General features: G+C 35.9%; 1 protein-coding gene and 1 long non-coding RNA gene across 3 annotated transcripts in view; one reads left to right on the top strand and one right to left on the bottom strand.

The window, feature by feature from the left end:
- LOC116419168 overlaps positions 1–11,174 on the bottom strand; it is a 28,350-nt gene extending 17,176 nt beyond the window's left edge. The window contains exon 1 of the long non-coding RNA XR_004229425.1: positions 10,880–11,174. This is a non-coding gene — a long non-coding RNA (uncharacterized LOC116419168). The remainder of the gene's footprint in view (positions 1–10,879) is intronic.
- Positions 10,061–23,375, top strand: part of HABP4 (hyaluronan binding protein 4) — a 35,226-nt gene continuing 21,911 nt past the window's right edge. For both annotated transcript variants that reach the window (XM_031937694.1, XM_031937693.1), the window contains exons 1-3: positions 10,061–10,653; positions 16,726–16,888; positions 23,069–23,233. In XM_031937694.1, the coding sequence (XP_031793554.1) occupies positions 10,209–10,653; positions 16,726–16,888; positions 23,069–23,233 (773 nt within the window). In that variant the 5' untranslated portion in view covers positions 10,061–10,208. The remainder of the gene's footprint in view (positions 10,654–16,725; positions 16,889–23,068; positions 23,234–23,375) is intronic.

Below are 23,375 nucleotides of genomic sequence, written 5' to 3'. Positions count from 1 at the left end.
TCATTTCCGAAAACCAATGATTCCGAGAGTTTTCAAGTCCTATGTCTCAAAGAATCCAATGATTCCTGAGGGTTTTCGTCCATGGCTCAGAGAACCAATGATTCCTGAGGGTTTTAAGTCCAACAATCTTTAGTCCGAGTCAAACGCCTAACTGCCACGCTCTTTTCAATGGTGAGCACAATCAGCAAAGCAATCTGATATTTCTTGTCTTCCCTTTGAAGGTTTCGCTGGCCTTCTATGGACAAGGCAATATGGTTTGGACCCATTGATTCTTTCTCCACCAGAGAAAAGCAAACCCTCCCCAAAGCAGTTAGCTATCTGGTCCTTTCCATTCACCACTTTCTGGCCCCATCACCTGAATCTAAAGATAGTGGAGTTGTCAGACTGGACATATTCCATGGGTTATAAAACCCAGGGTTTTATGATCTTTGTCAAAATCAAGATAGTATAAAGAGCTAGATTTAGGTTCTTAGGGGTTACCTGGTCCCTTTCTTTTTGTTTTGAGTAGTGTCTAATATCTTTTTCCCCTTCCACTATTGCCTGTCCTTGAGGATTAAAATTGCCCTGGGTAAAATTTAACTGTGCACAAAAGTGTGAAAAAGTTTTGGATAAGAGGACCATTGTCTGTTTTTATTTTGTGGACACCCAAAGGCAAATGTTTAGAGGAATTTACCATGGGCTGTCTCTTTGTGTGGATTGCAAAAATTGAAAAGGTTCACCAAGTATGGCGAGACCAAAAGATTTAAATGGGTCCAATCACTTGCAGATTTCATTGGGTCTCAAACCACGAGGGTTCTTCCTGAGGTGTAGGAGGGTGGAAAAAGGCAAGCCCCACAGGCTTTTACTATGCTCCTAGCTTCCTCTTTTGTTATTCCAAATTGTAAACAAAGCCTGGAGTGATGATATTTAGAATGAGATGGAGCTTGGAACAAAGGGTTTGACCAAATGAGAAGGCATCGTTTTGAATTGCCAAAAGGGGACCGAAGTCCATATAGAATGGACATGTAATATATAAGATTCTTTACCTGGATGTTTTCTTTCACTTGCTCTTAAGTTTTTAAAGAGCTGATATATTTAAGGTGAATTTTTTTGGGCTGGGCTTTTTTGACCAACCTACAATAGGCAATCAGATATTATATTTATGTTCCTGGATAATAAAAGAGCTAGAATATCCAGAAATTCATTCTTCTGAGGGACGAAAAGGAGTTCTGACTACCTCAAGAGATCGAGAGTACACAGCAAAAATTATGTTTGATGCATCCGGAAGATTGTTGGTCCTTGAAGAAACTTTAGAAACTTTTTTCTTCAAGAGTCCATCGCCAATTATGTAATAGTCTAGTTATCTTTAATGGAGACCCTGTAAAAAATTTGGAGCCATTAATAAAAATTTACCTTTGGGATGGTCTCACAACAACAAATTTGTGTATTGGTATGGTGTATATCTTATCAGGTCTTTCCCAGATAATTGTATTGCTTTGCTTAGTGGCCTTTTAATAAAATTCCCAGCCCAAGCACTGGGTAGGGTGGGTTTGATCTGGTTGTGCAGAGGTTCACCCACTCTATCACATGTGTCCAAAGGACTGTGTGGGTGCCTTTGTAAAAACTGATATCTCCAAGGGTTTTTGAGACTTTTTTCAACCAATTGATGCCAGTTCAATTTCCTCAAAGCCTCTTTGAGCTTTTTTTAAGTTTAAGGGAATTTAAAGCACTGTCTCCCCTTAAAATGTCATATAACGGTTTAACTGATAGGTAGTCAAAACCAACACTGGTCGGATCCATTGATATCTCCCATCAATTTCTGAAAATCATTCAATGTGTTTATTTTTCTGTTCTTAAGGAGAGTTTTTGAACTGTAAGTTTCAGGGTCTTTATCCCCAAAATTGAAAAGGAGCATATCTTTGAATTTTTTCTGGTGCTATGTATAATTTGTAACCCTTAGTGTTTTATGGTCTTTGTAGACATGCCTCTAACATTTGTTTTCAGGTACATCCCAAAATGTCATCCATGTAATGTAATAGCATAACTTTTGGGAATGTTTTCTTTTCTTACGAGCAGCAGCAACATACATTTGAACATAGTAGCTGTTTTTACCCCTGTGGCAAAACTGTCCATTCATACTTTTATAAGGGCTGTTAACGCTGGGATGAAAAGGCAAATCTTTTCAAATCCTCCTTATCCAGAGGGATAGAATAGAAACAATCCTTAATATCTATGACCCAAAGAGGCCATTTCTAGGCAACTGAGTAGGGAAAGCCGGCTAAGACTTGCCATAGTTTCCATCTGTTCATTCATTTTCTTAAACCTAAATCCCCCATTTTCCAGATTTTTTTTCAAACAAACATGGGGAATTAAGGACTTAGAGAAGGTTTTAATGTCCTTGGTCAAGCGTTCCTTACATATTAATAAGGCCTGAATTTTATCTTTTACTTAAGGGCCACTGCTCTATCCAATGGTGATGTTTTCCATTGGATAGGAAAGGTGAAAGTGTTAGGCCTTTCAACAGCAGCCCTGTTAAAACCAAGTACTATTTTTTAAAATTTGTAAAACGCCTCTTCCCCCGATTGATGGGGATTTTTTCAATATAAAAGGCGAAAAACCCTGTTTTGCCTTCAAAAAGTCCATCTCATAAGGGCAGATAACTTCGTTGTTTTGATCCTCCACACCAGACATGTAGGTGTCTGCTTTAATTTTTTTAGTGACTGGGCCATGGCACCTTAATGACTGGGTCGGATTGCACAGTGTCTACCAATCCTTCCAATGGAAGGCCATTTATAAAAGATTGTGTCTGTGTGTGTCTGTGTTAAAAGTTAGCAAGTTTGTAAAAGATAAGAATTCACTCTTGGTTGGGCTTAGAAAAACAAGAAGTTTGAAAACTTTCTTTTTTGTGTGTGTGTGTGTGGTGGTGTGTGTTTTCTGGCTGATGTAGAGCCTGGAAAAGGGAGAAGGGAAGAAATTAAAAAATAAATAAATAATAGATAAATAAAATTAAAATAAATAAAATAAAATAAAGGGGGATTTGAAAGTTTGGAAAGTTAAAAAAAAATCTAGAAGAGCAGTGTGCTAACATTTATTTATTTTTTTTTATTTTTTATTTTATTTTTTTATTTTTTTTAGTGTGCTAACATTTAAAGAAAAGAAGTTTAAATGGAATATCTAGGCCTTCTCTGTGAAGGCAGAGAAAAGCACAAAAGTCTGTTTGCTGATGTAAAAGATTTGTTATGTTTTAAGAACAATGATAAAGGAATTTGGGAATTGGTTATTTTAAAATCTGTTGTGATTTTAAAACTTTTTAACCGATGTACTAATTTTGTAAGTAAATGGAATTTAGATGTTTTAAAAAGACAGGAAAGTTTTTTCCTTGAAACAGAGCCCCAAAAAGGAAATTGAGTGTTCAGGTATATATAGGGAGAAAGAGAAAAACTAGAAAATGGGTAATTTGGGAAGAAAGTAAAAAACTGATGGGTCTTGAAAAGGATCCTATGTGGACACTGAGCGGAGAACCGAGAAGTTTTTTTTCCTAGGGGGAAGGAGGAGGAAGGGAGTCCCTTCCTCCCCCACAGTGCAGCAAACTGTGATTTAAAGGAAATGCTTACTTTTAGGTTACTTGATTGAATATTTGTTTCGATACATAAGTTTTCTTGGTTGAGGAATATGGTCAAAATGTGATCCATTCTTTGGAAATATTTCTGAAAGTTAATTACTATTTTAAGAAACTTCTTTGAATTCTTATAATGGAATTGGGTATTCTGTATGTTTAAATTGATTGTTTTATCCTGAGGTTTTTAAAGGGCCTCTGAAAAATAATTTTTCTTTGTCCTTTGGGAAATTTTCACGGAAATATACAATTTGGGATATTTTTCTATGTATTGGGCATTTTAAAAGCAAAATGATTTGTATATATAATGTTCACTTATGTAACATCTACCTAGATATTATAATTGTTTTTAAGTTGTGAACTTAGACAAAATTTCTTCCTGTTATTACTATAAGGTTATGATAAGTCTTTTAAGATTTATCAGAAATTTGATTAATGGAATTTGTTATTGCAGGTAAAATTTCTTGGAATTATAATTAGTTAATGCTATTTGGGAGTTTTAAAGCTCCACCCTCTGACAGTTACTGGGACAATTGATTGGAATAAAACTGGATTAAGGCTATTTTATCCTGTATGTGCTAAAGGTTGAGTTTTAACTGCTTATGTTATGTTATACTTTTTCCTCCTGTAAGTGATCTCTATGATCAGAGCAATGATCAATAGAAACTGTTAATTCACTTATGTCATACTTTTGCTATTTTCAGTCTGGTTATATTAATCATTGTATAAGTAAATGCTTGGGCAACTAAGTGTTTTGCCTGGTCATCTCTGTTACTGGATATTTGTGTTTCTTTAAGATTTCTACATGATAAGAGGACAATTAACAGGGGTCTATAAGACAGCAGCCGTTTGCCTGGCAAACTCATCTCTTCACATAGGAAACAATTTATTTTGGCCTCCTCATATTTTGCAGCAGTCTGGTGAACTGAGTCTTTCCATCTGAGACTGATCTAAATTGGTCAAATTACAGATATTGGCTTGCTTTTGGAACCTTGATCAGCTTTGATTGTCAGCATGGCACACCCAGTCTGCATGGAATGAGAGCCTCCTATCACTTCACAGCCTGAAGCAGTAGTTTTTAAAATGAGACCATGGACTGGACCCTGCATCTACTGTACTTTGGACTGATATGAGGGACTTTGGGAATGTTTGACTGACTGTTGAACCTTGCCTGGATCATCTATCATTGTGTGTTAAGATTTGGGATGGGATTTGTTAAAATTGTAATTATTGCTATTATATTTGAGGGCTTTTTAGGAAATGCTACTCTACTAGTATGTTATGTATAGGGATTTTGATTCACTCTTGGGATTTATATAGGGAATAGTCATTTGATAATTCCTTTCTGTGAAAAAAAAAAAAAGGGAGGAAAACATAGAACGTTTGGAAACTGGTAGATCTCACTAGTTTAGATTGAATTTGGATGCTTTAGCTTTAGAATTCCTTATTTTGTTAAAATTGCCCTGACAGACTCAATTTTGGGGATTATTTTTTAAGCTTTAGAATTCATTAATTAGTACTTCAGAAGTTCAAAGGGCCTTTAATTGGCCTTCTTTTGCTTTTGTCCCAAGTAGATAGTGCGCTGGCCAAACCCATTCATGTACACTCTCACCGCCTTGAGACTGGTGATGACCCCCTTGATGTTTATATGAGCAATAGAAACAAAATATGAGAAATAGAAACAAACATCGAGACCTGGTTAGTCAATGACAGGTAAGATTCCTCAAGGACTAGCCGACCTAAGCCAGGAAGAGACGTTTCTGTACATCCTTCCTATGACGGGTAAGGCTTTTCCCCATAGGAACAACCTAAGCCAGGCACAGGTCGAGAAATGAAAAATTCTACATTTGATTTTTTTAATATAAATGAAAAAAGGGGGACCTGTGGGGAGCCGGCACTAATCTACAGCCACATAAGGCCAACCTTGAATAGGTTGGAATCTCCTAATCACATTATACCAAAGACTTCCTGAATAGGAATCTCCTAATCACATCCTAACTTTGAATAGGCAGATATCTAGGCATCCCCTAATCACATCATAGAGTTTCCTGCCACCAGAAACATCTGAGCAGCTCATGCTTGGGCAGGATACCAACCCTTTGTCTAGGACCCCCACCCTGTACTGTGTTTGAACAAACCCTGCCTTCTTTTCTACTGCTATATATATCTGTACTATTGCACCCATTAAAATGAGGCTTGATCAGATGGATTTGCCTTGCCTCCATTTTGCGTGTCCCCTCTCTCTTGCCCTTATCTCTTTTCTTCCAGGGTCCACACACTCTGCCTTGCGGGCTGAGGCAAATTCATTCACTTTTCATTAGTCTTTTCAAATTGGTATAGAAAGATTTTCAGAGTCTTTGAATTATCCTCCTCTTTTATCTAACTTGACAAGTAGTTCCCCTTTCATTTAGTAGAATTGACTATGCTTTCAATGACACATATCTATCTCCTGAAGCTATTGATATATTTTCCTTATATATACTACTTTTATTCATTGGGTATAGCCAGCTGCATTGTAATGAGCAGCCACATGTTTTCCTTGTATAATATAATGTATAAAATTGCCTGCTGAGGGAATTAATGAAAAAAAAAAACAAACAAACATGCAAACGAAGGTGGCCTACCTATGCCAGACCTAAAACAATATTATAAAACAGTGGTCATCAAAACCATTTGGTACTAAGAAATAGAGTAGTCAATCAATGTAATAGATTAGGTTCACAGGACAAAATAGTAACTATAGCAATCAAGTGTTGACAAACCCAAAGACCTCAGCTTTTGGGATTAAAAACTATTTGAGAAAAACTTCTGGGAAAATTGGAAACTAGTATAGAAGAAACTAGGCATTGACCCACATATCAAGATAAGGTTGAAATGGGTTCGTGATTTAGAAATAGTGATGTTATAAACAAATTAGAAGAACAAAGGATATTTTACTTCTCAGATCTTTGGAGAAGGAAGGAATTTATGGCCAAAGAAGAACTGGAGTTCTTGAACACAAAATAGATAATTTTGATTATATTAAGTTAAAAGTTTTTGTACAACAAAAGTAATGCAGACAAGATTAGAAGGGAGGCAATAAACTGGGAAAAATTTTTTTACAGTCAAAGGTTCTGATAAAGGCCTCATTTCCAAAATATATAGAGAATTGACTCTAATTTATAAGAAATCAAGCCATTCTCCAATTACTAAATGGTCAAAGGATATAAACAGACAATTTTCAGATGAAGAAATTGAAACCATTTCTAGTCATATGGAAAGGTACTCTAAATCACTATTGATCAGTAACGTAAATTAAGACAACTCTGATGTACTGCTACACAGTTCTCAGATTGGCTATGATGATAGGAAAAAATAATGACGACTGTTGGACATTGTTGGTGGAGTTGTGAACTGATCCAACTATTTTGGAGAGCAATTTGGAACTATACCCAAAGAGCAATCAAAATGTGCATACCCTTTGATCCAGCCTATATCCCAAAGAGATCTTAAAGGAGGGAAAGGGACCCACATGTGCAAAAATGTTTGTGGCAGCCCTTTTTATAGTGGCAAGAAAATGGAAAGTGAGTGGATACCCATCAGTTGGAGAATGGCTAAATAAGTTATGGCATATGAATGTTATGGAATATTATTGTTCTATAAGAAATGACCAGCAGGATGATTTCAGAAAGGCCTGGAGAGACTTACTTACATGAACTGATGCTAAATGAAATGAGCAAAACCAAGAAATCATTGTATACGGCAACAAGATTATATGATGATCAATTCTGATGGATGTGGCTCTTCCCAACAATGAGATGATTTAGACCAGTTCCAGTAGAGGGCTTGAACTCTGAAAAGTTATACTTAAGATACTGGCAGCAGGATGCTTATAAGTTAAGCACCTACCGGGTGTGATTGATGAGATAATGATTCTCTAGTTAAACACATACTTAGTGTGATATAATGATGCAATCATTCTAGTTAAGTACATATTTAGTGTGATATGGTGATAAAAAGGCTCCTTTTTATCACCATATCACACTAAATATGTACTTAACTCTCCTAACTGTTGGTGCATTCTCAGTGCTGTAGTGATGTAATCTTACTGAGGTATTTAAGGGCTGAGAGAACTGGCAATCTCAGACACAGACACAGAGAAGATTCGGAATTCCATCTTTGACCAGCCTCATGGTGGCTCTCCTGCCTTCATCATTTCTCTACCTAAAGACCAAGACCAGTTCTGAGACCCTCCAGAGATCTACCCTGGACATTACAAGTTTCAATGATCTTATGATGAAGAGAACCATCTACACCCAGAAGAGGACTGTGGAAACAGTGTAGATCACAACATAACATTCTCCCTCTTTTTGTTGTTTGCTTGCATTTTATTTTCTTTCTCAATTTTTTCCTATTTTGATCTGATTTTTCTTGGCATCAAGATAAGTGTATAGCTATGCATGCATATATTGGGTTTAACATATTTTTTTTTTTACCATATTTAACATATAATGGATTGCTTGCCATCTAGGGAAGGGAGTGGGGAGAAGGGAGGGAAAATTGGAACTTAAGGTTTTGCACAGGTCAATGTTGAAAAATTGTCTATGCATTATGCTTTAAAAATAAAAAGCTTTATTTAAAAAAAACACACAATAACAGTAATAAGGACCAAAAAAATCAACCTCCCAAAAAGTTTGTCTCTTGTTCAAACATATAAAAAAATTAGACTTCTGGTCTTTCTAAATTTTATGTTTGAATTAAATAATATGTTCACTAAAAATAAAATAAAATTGCTTGATGAGTTGTGAATGAAGCCATTCCCTATTAGTTGCTCAGAAGGTAGGCTTCACATTGTACTTAAGCCTGTCTTCTGATTTTTTTTCCCTGGCATACTGATGATACCAGTGTAATTGAGAAGAAAATTCATAAAAATTCAAATGCTGCAAAGACATTAAAATAAACTAAGTTCTGAAAGTACAATAAGGAAGTCATTGATGATCTTGAAAAAAGCAATTTTAAATTTAAAGGGTTTAAAAATGATTGTGTAGGAGGTAGAGGCAACAGCTGTAGTTTTTTTTTTTTTTTTTCTATTGTCAGTGAAGGCTAAAGAAGTATGATGACAATTTCAAAGATAGCAGGGAAATTCCTTCTTTGCTTCCTTTGTTCTTTCCTTCCTTTCATCCGTGCTTATAAGAAAGGAACCAGGAAAAAGGAGGCAGTAGAGAGGGAGAGATTGAAAATACATGAGGGAAATTAGGATTGATAGATGAAGTAAAGGTCAAACTGGATCTGGGAGTGGTTGTGACTAATAAAGAGGGAGTAGTTAAAATGATGAGATTTGACAAATAGGAGGAGCACTTCAACCCCTGGTACTGAATGACAAATGAAAAAATTGAAAGCTTTAGGGAGGAATTAAAGGGAGTAATTATTGAAAGCACTTGGCTTCCTTTTTGGCACATAGTTGGTATGTAATAAATGCTTGTTGAATGAATAGATGGCTCCCAAAGTCTTAGTAAAAGAAACAGGGTCTTTTCCTTGGAGTAGTATTGGTAAAGCTGGGAATTTAAAGAGATTTGGAATAGCCACTGTGATGAATTCAATTCAATAAGAGATTAAAAAAAAAAGTTTGCTATGTAGTGGTACTAGGTTCAGCTGTGATGAGATAGGTATAAATTTGTAATGATTCTAGTCAGGCTCGGTTTTGTGATTTCTTCCAGAACTAATTTTCGCTATTTAGAAATAGGATCATACAGATGTCAGACTGTGTAACCTAGGGTAAAAGAGAAAGAAAACAATTGAGGGGACATTTCCCACAGGATTCAGCTGTGAATGCACACAGATTATATGCATTTGCTGTTGTGGAGAAATTGAGATTATGATTTTTCTACATAAATTTCTACAGAAAATTGTCAGATTGACTGAATTGTTACCTTGGAAGGATAAACAGGGCGATTGGCCAGCACCGAAGAAATTGATTTTCTGGAAAGACCCTGATCTCTACCATCCATTAGACCTGACAGTTACTACAAAGTGCTATATATATATGTCTTTGCAACAGTGTAACTCAGATCTCAGTGCGGTACTTTCCCCTCTGGTAGAGCTTAACTTTTATAAGCATTAAAAAACCAAAACACTCATTAAAGCCATGGAGCTGTTATGGAAGTCCGCAGTTCCAAGAGCCCACCCATTGCCAAAGACACTGGACTATTTGTGGGAGGAGCTGGTCTGACCCACCTAAGCCCACGCTTCTCCAATTTTACTGCCTACAAGCCCCGCCCCCCTAGTCAGTACCTCCTCTCGGTCGACTGGGTTGGATGGGCTGAGGCGGGGCAGAAAGTTCGCGTGACGAGACAGGAGAAGGCCTGCAATTGGCCGTGACGAAGGGTCTGGGCGTAACCAAACCCCATTGATTGGTTGATGGGCGGGGCCTCACGAGCCGGGGACATCTACGGCGGCTGGTGGGGGATCCGGGGACGGCTGGCTGTGGGGGGGGTGTGGGCTGTGGGGCTGGGGACCGCGGAGGGCTGAGGGCTATCGCGGCGGCGGTGGCGGCTGCGGGATGGAGTTGAGCTCCCGGCTCCGTTAAAGATTGGCATCGGCTGCGGCGGCAGTCGAGGGAAGGAGGGAGCGGACCATGAAGGGGGCTCTGGGCAGTCCGGTGGCCGCCGCCGCAGCCGCCACCTCCGTGATGCAGGAGAGTTTCGGCTGCGCGGTTGCCAACCGCTTCCACCAGCTGCTGGACGACGAGTCGGACCCGTTCGACATCCTGCGCGAGGCCGAGCGGCAGCGGCAGCGGCAGCAGCAGCAGCAGCGCAAGAAGCGCGACGAGGCGGCGGGGGCTGCGGGAGGAGGCGGCGGCGGCGGGGGCGGCGGCGGCGGGGGCGGGGGCCGGAGACCCGCCTCGGCCGGAGCTGCGGGCCTTAGACTGAGTGGCAGCAGCGGCGGCATCGGCGGCGGCATCGGCGGCGGCGGCGGCGGCGGCGGCGGCGGCGGCCGAAGGGAGTCCCAGAAAGACCGCAAGATCTTCTCCTCCCCCTTCTCACAGCCAGACAGCTTTGGGGGAGGCCCGCAGCCGCCCGGTACGTCCACACCCCCTCCCTCTCGCGCTAGCTGAGGGAGCTTTTTACAATTTATTCATTTTTCTCTTTTTTTAGTTCACAAAAATCTGCCCACTCTCTTCCCTGTTCTCTCCCCTCCCTGGTGGAAAGAGAAAAACAAAGCCAAAAAAAAAAAAAAAAAAAAGCCCTTGTAAACATATGCATAGCCTGGCAAAACCTCCCGCATTGGCCATGTCCAAAAACGTACGTCTCGTTCTGCACCCAGAGCCCGTCTCCTTCCCGGCCCTTGGGAATCGTGGTTGGTCCCTGCGGTGAGCAGAGTTTTTAACTCTTTCATAGTTGTTTGTCTTTACATTGTCGAGGTTATTTTAGACATACTTTTGGTTCTGCTCCCCTAGCTGTGCATCAGTTCAAACAAATCTTCCCAAGATTTCTCTGAAACTCGCCTCCCCACCCCCGTCCCCTTTATCGTTTCTTACGGCACAATGGTATTCCATTACATCTATATACCGTAATTTATGCTGCTATCCCCCCCTTTGGCTGGTCACATCCTTTAGTTTCCTATTCTTTCTCATATGTCCCCACTCCCCCCCAACTACAGTAGTAGGGAAGTAATGTGGCTGTGGTGGGAACGCTACAGAAAGATGATGATGATGATGAGAGGAAACTCAAATCTCGGTCCTTCCCCAGCCCCCACCCTCCACCCCCCTTCTGTTCTGCCTGTCATCCCTCTGAAAAGCTGGGGAAAAGTCAAAGGTTGAAGGATATGGTGAAGTGTGGAGAATAAGAGACACAGGATGTGCTTGGAAGATCCCAAAGAAATCCTCCCATCCCTTTTCTACCAAGGACAATTTGAAGGGGGGAAATTATACTATGTTTTTGGTTTAAATGCGGGGGAGGAAGTTAGATAATCTCATCCTTGAGAGGCAGAGAGAAAAGTACAATCGAGGATGCTGGGAGGGGAAAGGAAGGAAGACGACGTTTTTGACTGTGGGCAGAAGTAAGAGACTGGATAATCTGGAACAACCTGGTAATGTTAATACTTGTTAAGAATGAAGTAACGGAATGGTGTAAAACAACTAAGGTGTTTAAATTAAAAAAAAAAAAAAAAACTAGGAGTAGGAAATATCTCAGGTCGATTTTTACGTAACGAACTGCCTGAGATTGAGAACCAATGCCTAATTTGCTACCCAAAATTGAGAACCAGTGCTTAACTGATTTGTTAGGGCTGTGCATGGAAGTTGAGGCAGAGCCTGGAGTTTACTAGAGTACTAAGTGGCCACTGAGGGGGGGATTCGGTATTTTAAATAATCTTAATCAAGTTTTTTTTTTTTTTAATTATTATCTGCTACTGAATACACTTAAAAGTAAACTGATAGCATTTTTCTTTTGGGTTTTGAATTTGGGATTATGCCAGTCTGTTACTGGCATAATGATATATCATCATAGAGTTGATACTCAACAAAATAATTCCAGTGTTGTTGGTAGAGATGTCACATTTCTTTGTAGCAAGTAGAAAATCCGGTCTCCAGGTTGGTGTTCCAATATCTCTACAAAGTAAGTGTATTTCATTATTTCTAAATTCCAACTGATAATTTGTATTGATAGATGATTTTTAGTTCTACAAGACAAGCGCAATCCCTTTTGCTTCTACACAATCCAATTTAGTCAATGTCTGATTTTTGCATAAAACTGCTATATTTGCTTTCTGCTTAAAATTAGAGGATTTAAGATGGCAGTTTCCACAGGATTAATATGAAAATGATGAAGTAGAGTAGATTTTTCAATTTGTCCATTTGCAGGCATGCTGTCTACTTTGCTGACCCTAGGTCAGTTTGGGTAAGGAATCAAACAACCAAAGCACTGAATCATTTGGTCTAATTTAAGCTTCAAGAATTTGTCTGAAGGCACTAGATAATAATGAAGTACTTTTACCTGTTGAAATTTAATCAAGTTATTTTACTTTTAGTAACTGTACTTTACAAAACTGTCTAAATGTGTCACTAAGTATGTTTAGCTTGCCAATTAGGAATGGTATTTGAAAGCTATATTTACCATGCTATTTTGCACATGGTTCCTTTGAGGTCATTATCAAAGTAAAAATTTTGCTGATGTAGTTTTTTTCCTCTTGATTAAAACTATTTTGTTTAACTTTAGGTTAATCTTTTTCTTCAGTGTCTTATATGTTATTCCAACAAATGAAGATTTCTGTTCTTTACCCCCCTGGGGTTAGTAAGAAACTTTATTAGTTAGTGGTATCTAACCAATATGATAAAAATTATTAAGTCAACTTTTTGACTTTTAATCAACTTTTAAAAAGCACTTCAACAGATTTGGTAGTCTCTTTTCCTCTGCCTAGGAAATTTTTGCTACTCTACTATTTTAAAATTTTTATGAGATCAATTTTTTAAACAGTTTTGGGTGGCTTTGATAGTCTCAAGACTTGAATTCCAGGAACAAATCATTTGCTTATCTTTGTGAAATTATTGTGCTGAGCTTTTGTTTAATAGGTATGAAAAATGCAAGTCCCAAGTTGTTATTAAAGTATTAGGTGTGTTGGACTTTGTTATCTCTGAATTTTTACTCAAGTAGAACATTATTTACATGTGAAAATTTAAAATGGATAAGAAATCAAGGTTCAAAGAATATGATTTGATAGATCATTTATTAGTCAGATAACGTCATACAAATTCTAATCGGATTTCTTCATTGAAAATGCCTAATATTTCTTGTTTAAATAGTTGATCATGTATTGACTTGGTAAATGTAGACCCATGTAAGTGTAACATTTCTTCAGGTTATCAAAGTTCTTACCTCAATCCTAACTAACCTTAGTCACCATAACTGTAGGAAATTCCCTGATGTGGTCCTTAAACTAAAAACTTGATTTTTGTCAGATAATTGTTATATATGCTATTTATTTATACCCTTTTATATGAATTTGCTTGTCTTATTCTTTGCATGTGCCAGCCCTCTATTGAAAAGGACTGTGAAATGCAAAGTTTGCATTATGCATTTACAATGCTGATCCAGCAGAAAGGAGAAGCTGAGTTCCACCCTAGTCATCTCTTAACACTGTTTTTCCAAAATGGGAATCACTGATAATATACATCTTTTAGAATTTTGCAGGCATGAAGTAACCCTTACAACATATAGTACTTTATCCAGTTCATAAAAGGCTTATTAAGGAATAGACGAGATTTTGGCAATGAGGCCTTAGTAAGGATACATAAAACTACGTGATTTTTAAAATCTAAATTCTATCTTGATGTTTTTTTTTTAATATATTGGAGTGGGATACTTACTAGCTATGTGACCCTCACAATGACTGTCTTCAAATATAAATTTAAATAATATATACATACACATGTGTGCATATACACATATGCATACACTTGTATATGCATTGAAGGGGAAGGAAAAGTATTGTCTAAATTCTTGTGAGGGATTTTTTAAAATCATAGTTGACTCCCTACCTATTTTTAATTTTTAAAATGTGATAAAATGACTTTGAGTTCATGTTGAGAAAAATTCATATGATTTAAATATAAAATATATTTACATGTTTTTAATGCATGTGCTGATGACTATTTATATTCAAAATTAATCCTCAATTTAAAACACATCTTAGAACAGTCTTTCATTTTCCTACTTGTTTAATTCATTTTGATAAGCATACATATCAGGTTACATGGTATCCCTTTCTTTCTTTAGCTTCTATATATATTTTATCTATATCCATATCTATATTCTAACTGTTGTTGTTCTGACTCTCCCAACAGAACTGTAAATATTGTATTTATAATAGCAATATTACCTATGGTACCAAATTAGTCATGAGCTTCAAATTATAACTTTTTTGCAAGATAGAAATCTGTTTAAAACATTTTCAGGAATAAAATATAACTACTATTGTAAATTGAATTTAGATCTATAATATATTTAATTTCAATATACTAATTAATATAATAGTGACATTCCATATTTTAATATCAGGAAATGTTGATTTTTTTGCATAGGGGCTTAACCTACCTCCATTTTCAGTGGTACTAAGTATATGGGGTTTTTTTTTGGGGGGGGGGAAGTTGTTTTCACTGAAAGTTGAATTTTATAATTTATTAGAATCATTATTTTTCATCTGGTCTTTAGAGTTGTATTTGGAACAAGTTAATTTTCCCGATAGTATTTTGTTTTTTCTAATTAAAAATAGTTTTCAGTATTCATTTTGTATTTTGAGTTCCAAATTTTTCTACCTCATCTCACCTCCCTCCCTAAGACAGTAAACAATCTGATATAGGTCATATATTAGCTCCATATTAGTCATTTTGTAAAAGAAAAGTCAGAACAAAGGGAGAAAACCACAAAAAGAGAAAGAAAGCAAATAAACAAAAATGATGAAAATAGTAAGCTTCTATCCACATTCAGTCTCCATAGTTCTCTCTCTGGATGCAGATGGTATTTTCTTTTGGAATTGTTTTGGATCACTGTATTCTTAGAAGAGCTAAGTCCATCATAGTTGATCGCTACACAGTCTTGTTATTGTATACAATCCTCTGGTTTTGCTCTCTTCACTCGGCATCAATTCATGCAAGTCTTTCCAGTTTTTTCTGAAATCAGCCTGCTCATCATTTCTTAATAGAACAGTAATATTCCATTACAGTTCCATACATTATATAACATAACTTGTTCAGCCATTCCCCAATTGATGGACATCCATTCAATTTCCTTCCTTGCCACTCCCAAAAAAGAACTGGTACAAATATTTTTGCACATGTGTGTCCTTTTCTCTTTTTTATGATTTCTTTGGAATACACACCCAGTAGTGATACTGGATCTGTTTTATAAGTCCTTTGGGTATAGTTCCAAATTGCTCCAAAATGGCTTCATTAGTTTACAACTCCATCAACAATGTTTTAGAAAGATCTCAGTTTTCCCACATCCCTTTCAACATTTATTATTTTTTTCATGTCATCTTAGCCAATTTGCTGTAGGTATTGATGTGTGACTCAGAGTGAAGTTAATTTGTAATCAGACTTTCATTGAAGTGCTTCCTATGGTGTGTAATATTAATATGAAGACATTCCAATAGTTCAAAATAGTTAACTATAGCATTAAATTTTTATACCCACAAATCCTAAGAAAAAATTATATGTAATTAGAGCTGAGTTAAAAGATATAAATAGAGGATACCTATTATTAATCAATGGAAATTCCATAAACTTAACATGTAAAATAAGGCTTTTTGACCTTTTAAAAGTAGATGTGTTTTTGCCCATTTTTCTGTTCTTAACTTTCAGTTGAAAGCCATCTTTGAATAAAGGAGTGGAATAATATTACTTCTCATAGTCTTTTGAATGAGTAAAGTGGCAAACCCAATTTCATATTGAGAAACAGAATTCATGTATAAATGCCATTGAAGACAAAAAAACTTTAAAAATAAATATATTAATTTCAAATAGAATAAAAGTAGTGGTTTAACTAATGATTTTAATTGTTAATTGATAGTTGTAATTAACATGTAGTTAGATTCTATAGGAAATCAGCCATATTTGTACCAATATTTGATTTGCTTGCTCTAAATTAATACTCATGTTTTCATAGTTTACATTAATGAAACATAGCAGCTTATTTATTATTGCATGAACCATACCTGTTAATAGCATTTTTGAACCAAGGCATTTTTATAGTTGGTTAAAGAACTTTATACAAAAGTGTTTATTTTGTGGCAAATTCTAGAACATAACTAAAAAAAATTTTAGGGGGTTTAGTTGAATTTGTGGTTGCATTTATTTGGGGAATTTTTTTGGTGGAAACTTTCTATGGATACGAATCTGAAACCCATGTGTAGCCTCCATTTTAGAAGTTTATGGGGGCACTAAGTGATTAGGTGACTCACTTGTGGTCACATAGATACTGAATATCAGTGGCAGAACTTGAACCCATTCTTCCTGACTGCAAGTTTTCTAGGATGTTATTTATTATACTTTGTTGCCTGTCATGGGAAAAGATGTAACTTAATATTAGTTCTCAAAGTTACATTGAACACTACTTTGATGTGATTATTGTTTTCTTGACATCTTTTTCAAATTTCAGGTCAAAAGCGAGCTGCTAAAAGAGGGGAGCAGCAGGCATGGAATGATAACCGGGGAACAGATGTAAAACTGGACAAGACAGAACGAAGAACTTATAGGGAATATCGACCCTATGAAATGGAGAGACAAGTGGAGTTTACAGTGGAAAAGTTTACAATTGGAAAGTATGTACTATACTTTAAGGTGACTCCATTGGGAGTAGGAATTTGGAAAAGGCACTTAATACACGTAGTAGTTCAGTATTATCTAAATTACACTGGTATTCAGCATCATTTCTTACTGCTTAACTGTCCAGCCAGTAGGCATTATGTACCTTTTATATACCGGGACTATGCTAAATTCTGGGACTACAGAAAGGCAAAAAATAGTGCTTACTATTAAAAACATCACAGCCTGACAGATAAATAACTATGTATAAACATACATAGGATAAATTGGAGATAATCCCAACAGAAAGGCACTAGCATTGGGGGGGGGGGGGGGGGGGGGGGGGGGGGACAAGAAAGGTGTGGTTTTTTGTTTTTTTTTTTTCCATGAGATGGCATTTTACCTAAGACTTGAAGAAAGCCAAGGAATTCAGAATGCAGAGAGATCAGGGAGAGGTGATCTGGATACCTGTAGTGCCAGAGTTAGGGAGACAAGGGAGCATATATAAAAGACATTATGAAGATAGAATTGAGAAGACTTAATCACTAATTGGTTGGGGGGGGTGATAGTGGTGAAGGTGAATGAGGAATTGGGGATTACACACACCTATATTGTGAACATGATTGAGAAGATAGTGATGTTTTCAGTAGTAATGGGGAAGTTTAGAAGGGGAAAGAGATTATTGAGAAAGATAATCAGTTCAGTTTTAAATTTTAAAATTTTTGACATATTAAAAGATATCCAATTTGACATATCTAGTAAGCATTTGAAAATGTGAGATTAGAGATCAATAGTAGACTATTGGAAATATTTTATTATGTGACTTACATAAGTCACAATTCTATTTCACTTAGAAAAATTTTGTTTGTCCATACATTTAGCTCTCCTTCATTTGTCTAACTGGAGCTTTGAATACCTCTAATTTTATAGAATTAGAATCATAGGTTAAGAATTGGATAAGCGACTTGCAAATCATCAAGTCTACTCTCCTAATTTATAGATGAAGAAACTAAGGTACAGAAAAGCTAAATGATTTGCCTAAGGTCAAAGAGCTAAGTTTCTGATGTGAGATTTGAAATTTACAGTCCTCCTGACTCTCCAAGTACATTGCTAAATAATACTATTTGTGTACATATGTGTTTCTGTGAGTGTGTGTAGTGACTGTGTATGTGTGTGTATATGAGAGAAAACATAGACATATGCTCTTTACAAATATATAAAACACTTCCCCCTACAAACTGTGAGGAAGGTATTATTTTCTTATAGCTAAAGTATGAGAGTTGAGGTTTAGAGAGACTAAATGATTTGTCCAAATCACACATAGTAAATGAATATAGAGTTTATCATGCTCTCTTTAATTAATGCCTACTTTAATCCTAATCAATATCAAAATAACTTTGCCTTTTACTTTACTGGGGGGAAAAAAGAGGCTATCTGCTGTCAGTTCCTTTGTCTTTCCTATTCAATACATCAGATCCTTTTACATCTTCACTCATACATAACTTCCTAACTTATGTCTCTTTGGAAAGAAGTGAACTTTCTCATTGCAGATACAGTCTTTCTACCAGTACCCTTGATCTTTTACATTTTTGTTTCCTTCCATTTTCTTTCCACCTATTCATCTAGCTTCCTTTCCATACCTGCTTATAAACCTGTTTAAATCTGTCCAATTGTGAAAAATTCATTAGACTCTGTCATCTTTTTTTTTTTCTTTCACTGTCGTTTGCATCGCTCAGTTCAATTAAATAAGCATTTATTATGTTTTGGTTTTGTGATCTCATTGATGTGAATACTACTTTGGAAAGCACTGGTGCCTAGTCCTCACATGCTATTTTTGTCCCTATCATTTGGTTAGTCTATCACAGAGTAAACCTAAGGTGAGAGACCTTTAGTATGTGCTGTATGAATTTTCTTTGGTTCCTATGTAGAAACTCTTTCATTTGCAGATTGTCAAAGATGATCTACCAATATATTGAGAAAAGCTTGAAGAGGGATTATTAAATACCTTGTCAAGAATTTCAAAGAAACTGGGGGGAAAGTATTTTAATAAAAAAAAATTTCTTATGTAAACAAAACCAGCATAGCCACAAATAGAAGGATTACAGAAAATTGGGGAAATATTTTCATAGAAAATCTCTCAGGATGTGATTATGTTGGAATACTGCTATTGTGTAGGAAACAATGAGCTGGTTGATTAAAGAAAAAAAAAACATGAAAAGACTTGGACATATGAAGGAAGATGCTATCTACCTCAAGAGAAAAAGATGACAAGTGAAAATATGCATAGTATGGTCTTACAACATATGTGTATGTTCGTAGATATCTGTGTACATGTTTGTATATGTATATATCTCCCCAAGTTTTAATGTAGTTTTCTTTATGAAAGGAATGGGAGGAGGGGAAGGGGGAAAAATTAAAAAGTATACAGCAGAAAATAAAAGAAAACCTAGATGGAAGAAAAGAAAAGCTGGGTATCTTTGAAAATAATTTGTAGTATTTTGTAGTTTTTATATTGAATCCTCTCTTTATGTTCTGCTGTGTACTTGGAAATGTTTTTTTTTTTTTTTCTTTTCCAACTATGTATTCGAGTGTAAAAATACATTAAAAAATTATGAGGAAAAACCCCCACTACCCTCCATGAACTTAGGATAACTTGAGTTCAGAAACTTCTAATATGATAAAATAGCCTCTCTTTATTCCAATAGATCATGATGAAGGTGATGATAATAGCTATGATATAGCAATCAATTCACTAAGCATTTATCAAATGCCTGTTATATGTGCCTGACATTTATATCTGGATAAAGAGATAAGGCATCTAGGTAGAGTGGTAGATAGAGTGCTAGACCTGGAATCAGAAAGACTCATCCTTCTGAATTCAAATTCAAACATTTATTGGCATGATCCTGGACAAATCACTTAATTTGCCTCAGTTCCACATCTGCAAAATTATCTAGAGAAGGAAATGGCAAACGATTTCAGTATCTTTGCCAAGTTTGCCAAGAAAAACCCAAATAAGATCATGAAGAGTCTGATAGGAATAAAACAGCTGAACAGCAGCAAAACACAGAAAAAGTGAAACAATTCCCTTCTCTTAGAGATTAAATTCCATTGAAGAAGCAACAATGTAATATGGTTATGTACAAGAAAGATAAATACAATGTAATTTTTATATTTTTCAATTACACGTAAAAACAATTTTTTAAATTTTGAGACTCAAATTCTCTTCTTCCCTCCCTTCCCTCGGATGACAAATAATTTGATACAAAACCTATTTCCATTTTAGTCCTATGATACAAAATAATTTGAAGAAGACCATAACACCCAACGTGAATGAGAGATATATTGTCTCTTGTGTTGAGTCATAGGATCCTAGGCGGAAAGCTTGGAACAGGCCCCGGCAACTATCTTGTCCAACTCCCCCATTTTACAAATGAGGAAACTGAGGTCCAGAAGGATTATGATTTGCCCAAGATCATAGTCACATATAGTAAATGTTCAGAGTGATATGAAATGCAGGTTCTCTGACTGCAGAACTATGTTTGCTTTCCTCTCTCCATGTACTTCCTCCCCACCCCTTCCCACTGTACCAGATTTTGACAAAAACTAGGGATTTTAAGAAACGGAGGTGAGGAAGAAGTGTATTTGACATAACAAAATTGTGAAAGCAGGAAATGTATCATATAGGGGGACGGACAGGGACAGTAAGACAGCTAGTTTGGATATATAATTTGGAACATAGTGCAAAGAAGAGAGTGTTGTGTACCAGTTTTGCTATCAGGATGGGGTTCGGGCTTGGGATTAGAACAAAATGATAGTTAACTGAATGAAATTTACTTAATTGTAGTTTTGAAAGGATATGTTCAGAAGAAATACAGTATTCATTTGGCACCTTCTTTCTGTGCCTCTAAATTGGCCGTGGTGCCACGCTGGCTAGAATAAATTTAAATTTAAACTTGAGGAACCTTTAACTGCTCATGTCACTCATCCCCACAACTTCTGGTTTTGTATTTAGTGTCCATCTGATTTTTTTTTTATTATTATTATCTTCTTGGACCAATTATGTTTTGTGGATGGTTTCATTACTTTTTTATAATGATAGCTTTTTATTTTTCAAATTATTTTTCAAAATACATGCAAAGATAGTTTTTCAACATTCACCTTTGCAAAACCCTGTGTTCCAGATTTTTCTCCCTCCTTCCCCCCCAAGGTAACAAGTAATCCAGTATAGTTTAAACATGTGCAAATCTTCTAAACATATTTCCACATTTATCATTCTGCACAAGAAAAATCAGATCAAAAAGGGGGAAAAAATCAAAGGAAAAAATAAGCAAACAACAAAAAAATATGAAAATACTATATTGTGAGCCACATTAAGTCCCCATAGTCCCCGCTCTGGATGCAAATGGCTCTTTTCATCACAAGTCTATTAGAATTGACTTGAATCATCTCATTATTGAAAAGAGCCATGTCCATCACTGTTGATCATGACATAAACTTGTGGTTGTGTTCTCTTGGTTCTATTCACTTCTGTTAGCATCACTTCATATGAGTTTTTCTAGGTCTTTCTGAAATCAGTCTGCTGATTTTATTTATTTATTTTTTGCTGAGGCAATTGGGATTAAATGACTTGCCTGGGTCACACAGCTAGGAAGTGTTAAGTATCTGAGATCAGATTTGAACTCAGGTCCTCCTGACTTCAGGATTGGTGTTCTACCCACTGCTTATCATTTCTTATAAAACAATAATATTTCATTAGATTCATATACCATAACTTATTCATCCTTTCCCCAATTGATGGGCATCCATTCAGTTTGCACTTCCTTGCCACTATTAAAAAAAAAAAAAAAAGCTGCTGCAAATATTTTTAATGTACGTGTAGGAGCTTTTCCCTTTTTTGGCTTCATTATTTTTTAAGGAAAAACTAGGTGGTGATATGTTGTTTTGCTCCTACATCATACTACTTCTTAATGATAAGATACTAAAAAAGGCTTCTAGAAGATCTTTTATCACTTAAATGACCAGGCCCATTCCTGGAAAATAATGGCTTTGTCATGGAGAAGCTTAGCACTGGAAGATATATTGAATGTAGAGTTCTAAAAAAAGATAAAAATAATAAAAAACACAACTCTGCAATTTCTCTCTCTCCTCCCCCCCCCTTCTTACTTATACTCAATTTGTAATAAAAATGGGTCCTGTAAAGGAGGGATTGAATATGGAGAATAAAAACCAAAAATAATTTTCTCCTCTTTCAGAAAGCCCAAATGTTGCCTGTGTGGTAGATAACAATGCCAAATTTTTGCAGTTCACATTGATTTTACAGATACAAAGTAGTGATGGTAAGCTAAGGTAGCATTGGGAATTTTTAAATTGCTTCTAGATGGGGTTATAACAATTTATTTTACCAATTCACTATTTCGCCAAGATTGTATAAATGTACCCTTTTTTTTGGTAACCTCTTCAAAATGTGTCATTTTCCTTTTTTGTCATCTCTGCCAATCAGAAGGATGTGACATGGAACCTGAGTTGCTTTAATTTGCTTTTCTTAAATGCTTAGTGATTTGATCTTTTTTTTTAATATGGCCATGGATAGCTTATACTTTTTAAAACTACCTTTTGTCCTTTTGACTATTGGTCACTTATGAAAAGGTCCAATCAGTAATTTTTTTAATCTATCAGTAATTTTTTTAATCTTATTTTAACTTTTTACTTAAAATAGCACTATTTTAAAGGTACTCTCTCGTACAGGGATTCTTAACTCTTTTGTGTCTTGAGTCCAAAGCACATTCTATTGAAGGCTATGGACCCTCTTCTCAGAATAATGATGTTTTTAAATGTGTAAGTATATAAAATTTTAAAAAGAAACCAAAGATTAGTGAAAATTTTAAAAATTGTGATCTAAATTCAAAAATTCTCTAAAATCTCTACAAAGACCCTCCCAGACTTTAGATTATGAATCCTTGCTCTAATGATTCCTATTAAATTTAGAAGTTGCTTTTATTATAATATTTTATAATTATATACATAAGTATAATATATAAATAAATTGTTATTTACTATTAAATTAGAAGTTGTTTTAATGCCTGTTAGCTATGATTTCTAACATGCTAATAAGAATTTTTACAATCTTATCAAATTTTTTTAAATGACATTTAACTGACTAGTTAATTATTTCCATATTCTTTATTTCCTTTTAGGCCAGTTGAAAGATTTGAACGGGAAAGACCAATTAGAGGCCGTGGAGGCATAAGAGGTGGAATGCGAAGCAGAGGAAGAAGTGGTGGAATAAACAGAACTTTTGATGGTTTTGACCAAAGGGGGAAGAGAGAATTTGAAAAATACAGTGGTGGAAATGATAAAACGTAAGTTCTTTGGGATATGCTGTTTTTGTTGTGTATCATTAGATAATATGAAATGCTCTTAGGGTTTAAATTAGTTTTGAATTAATAAGTCTTTTGTGTAACCTCACCTTTTTATTTAGACTTTCTGAGTTGGAGGAGTAAG

The sequence above is a fragment of the Sarcophilus harrisii genome, chromosome 1 (genome assembly GCF_902635505.1).
Source record: "Sarcophilus harrisii chromosome 1, mSarHar1.11, whole genome shotgun sequence".
NCBI lineage: Eukaryota > Metazoa > Chordata > Mammalia > Dasyuromorphia > Dasyuridae > Sarcophilus > Sarcophilus harrisii.
The sequence above is the reverse complement of the archived record's forward strand: the minus strand, read 5'-3'. Positions and strand labels throughout refer to the sequence as shown.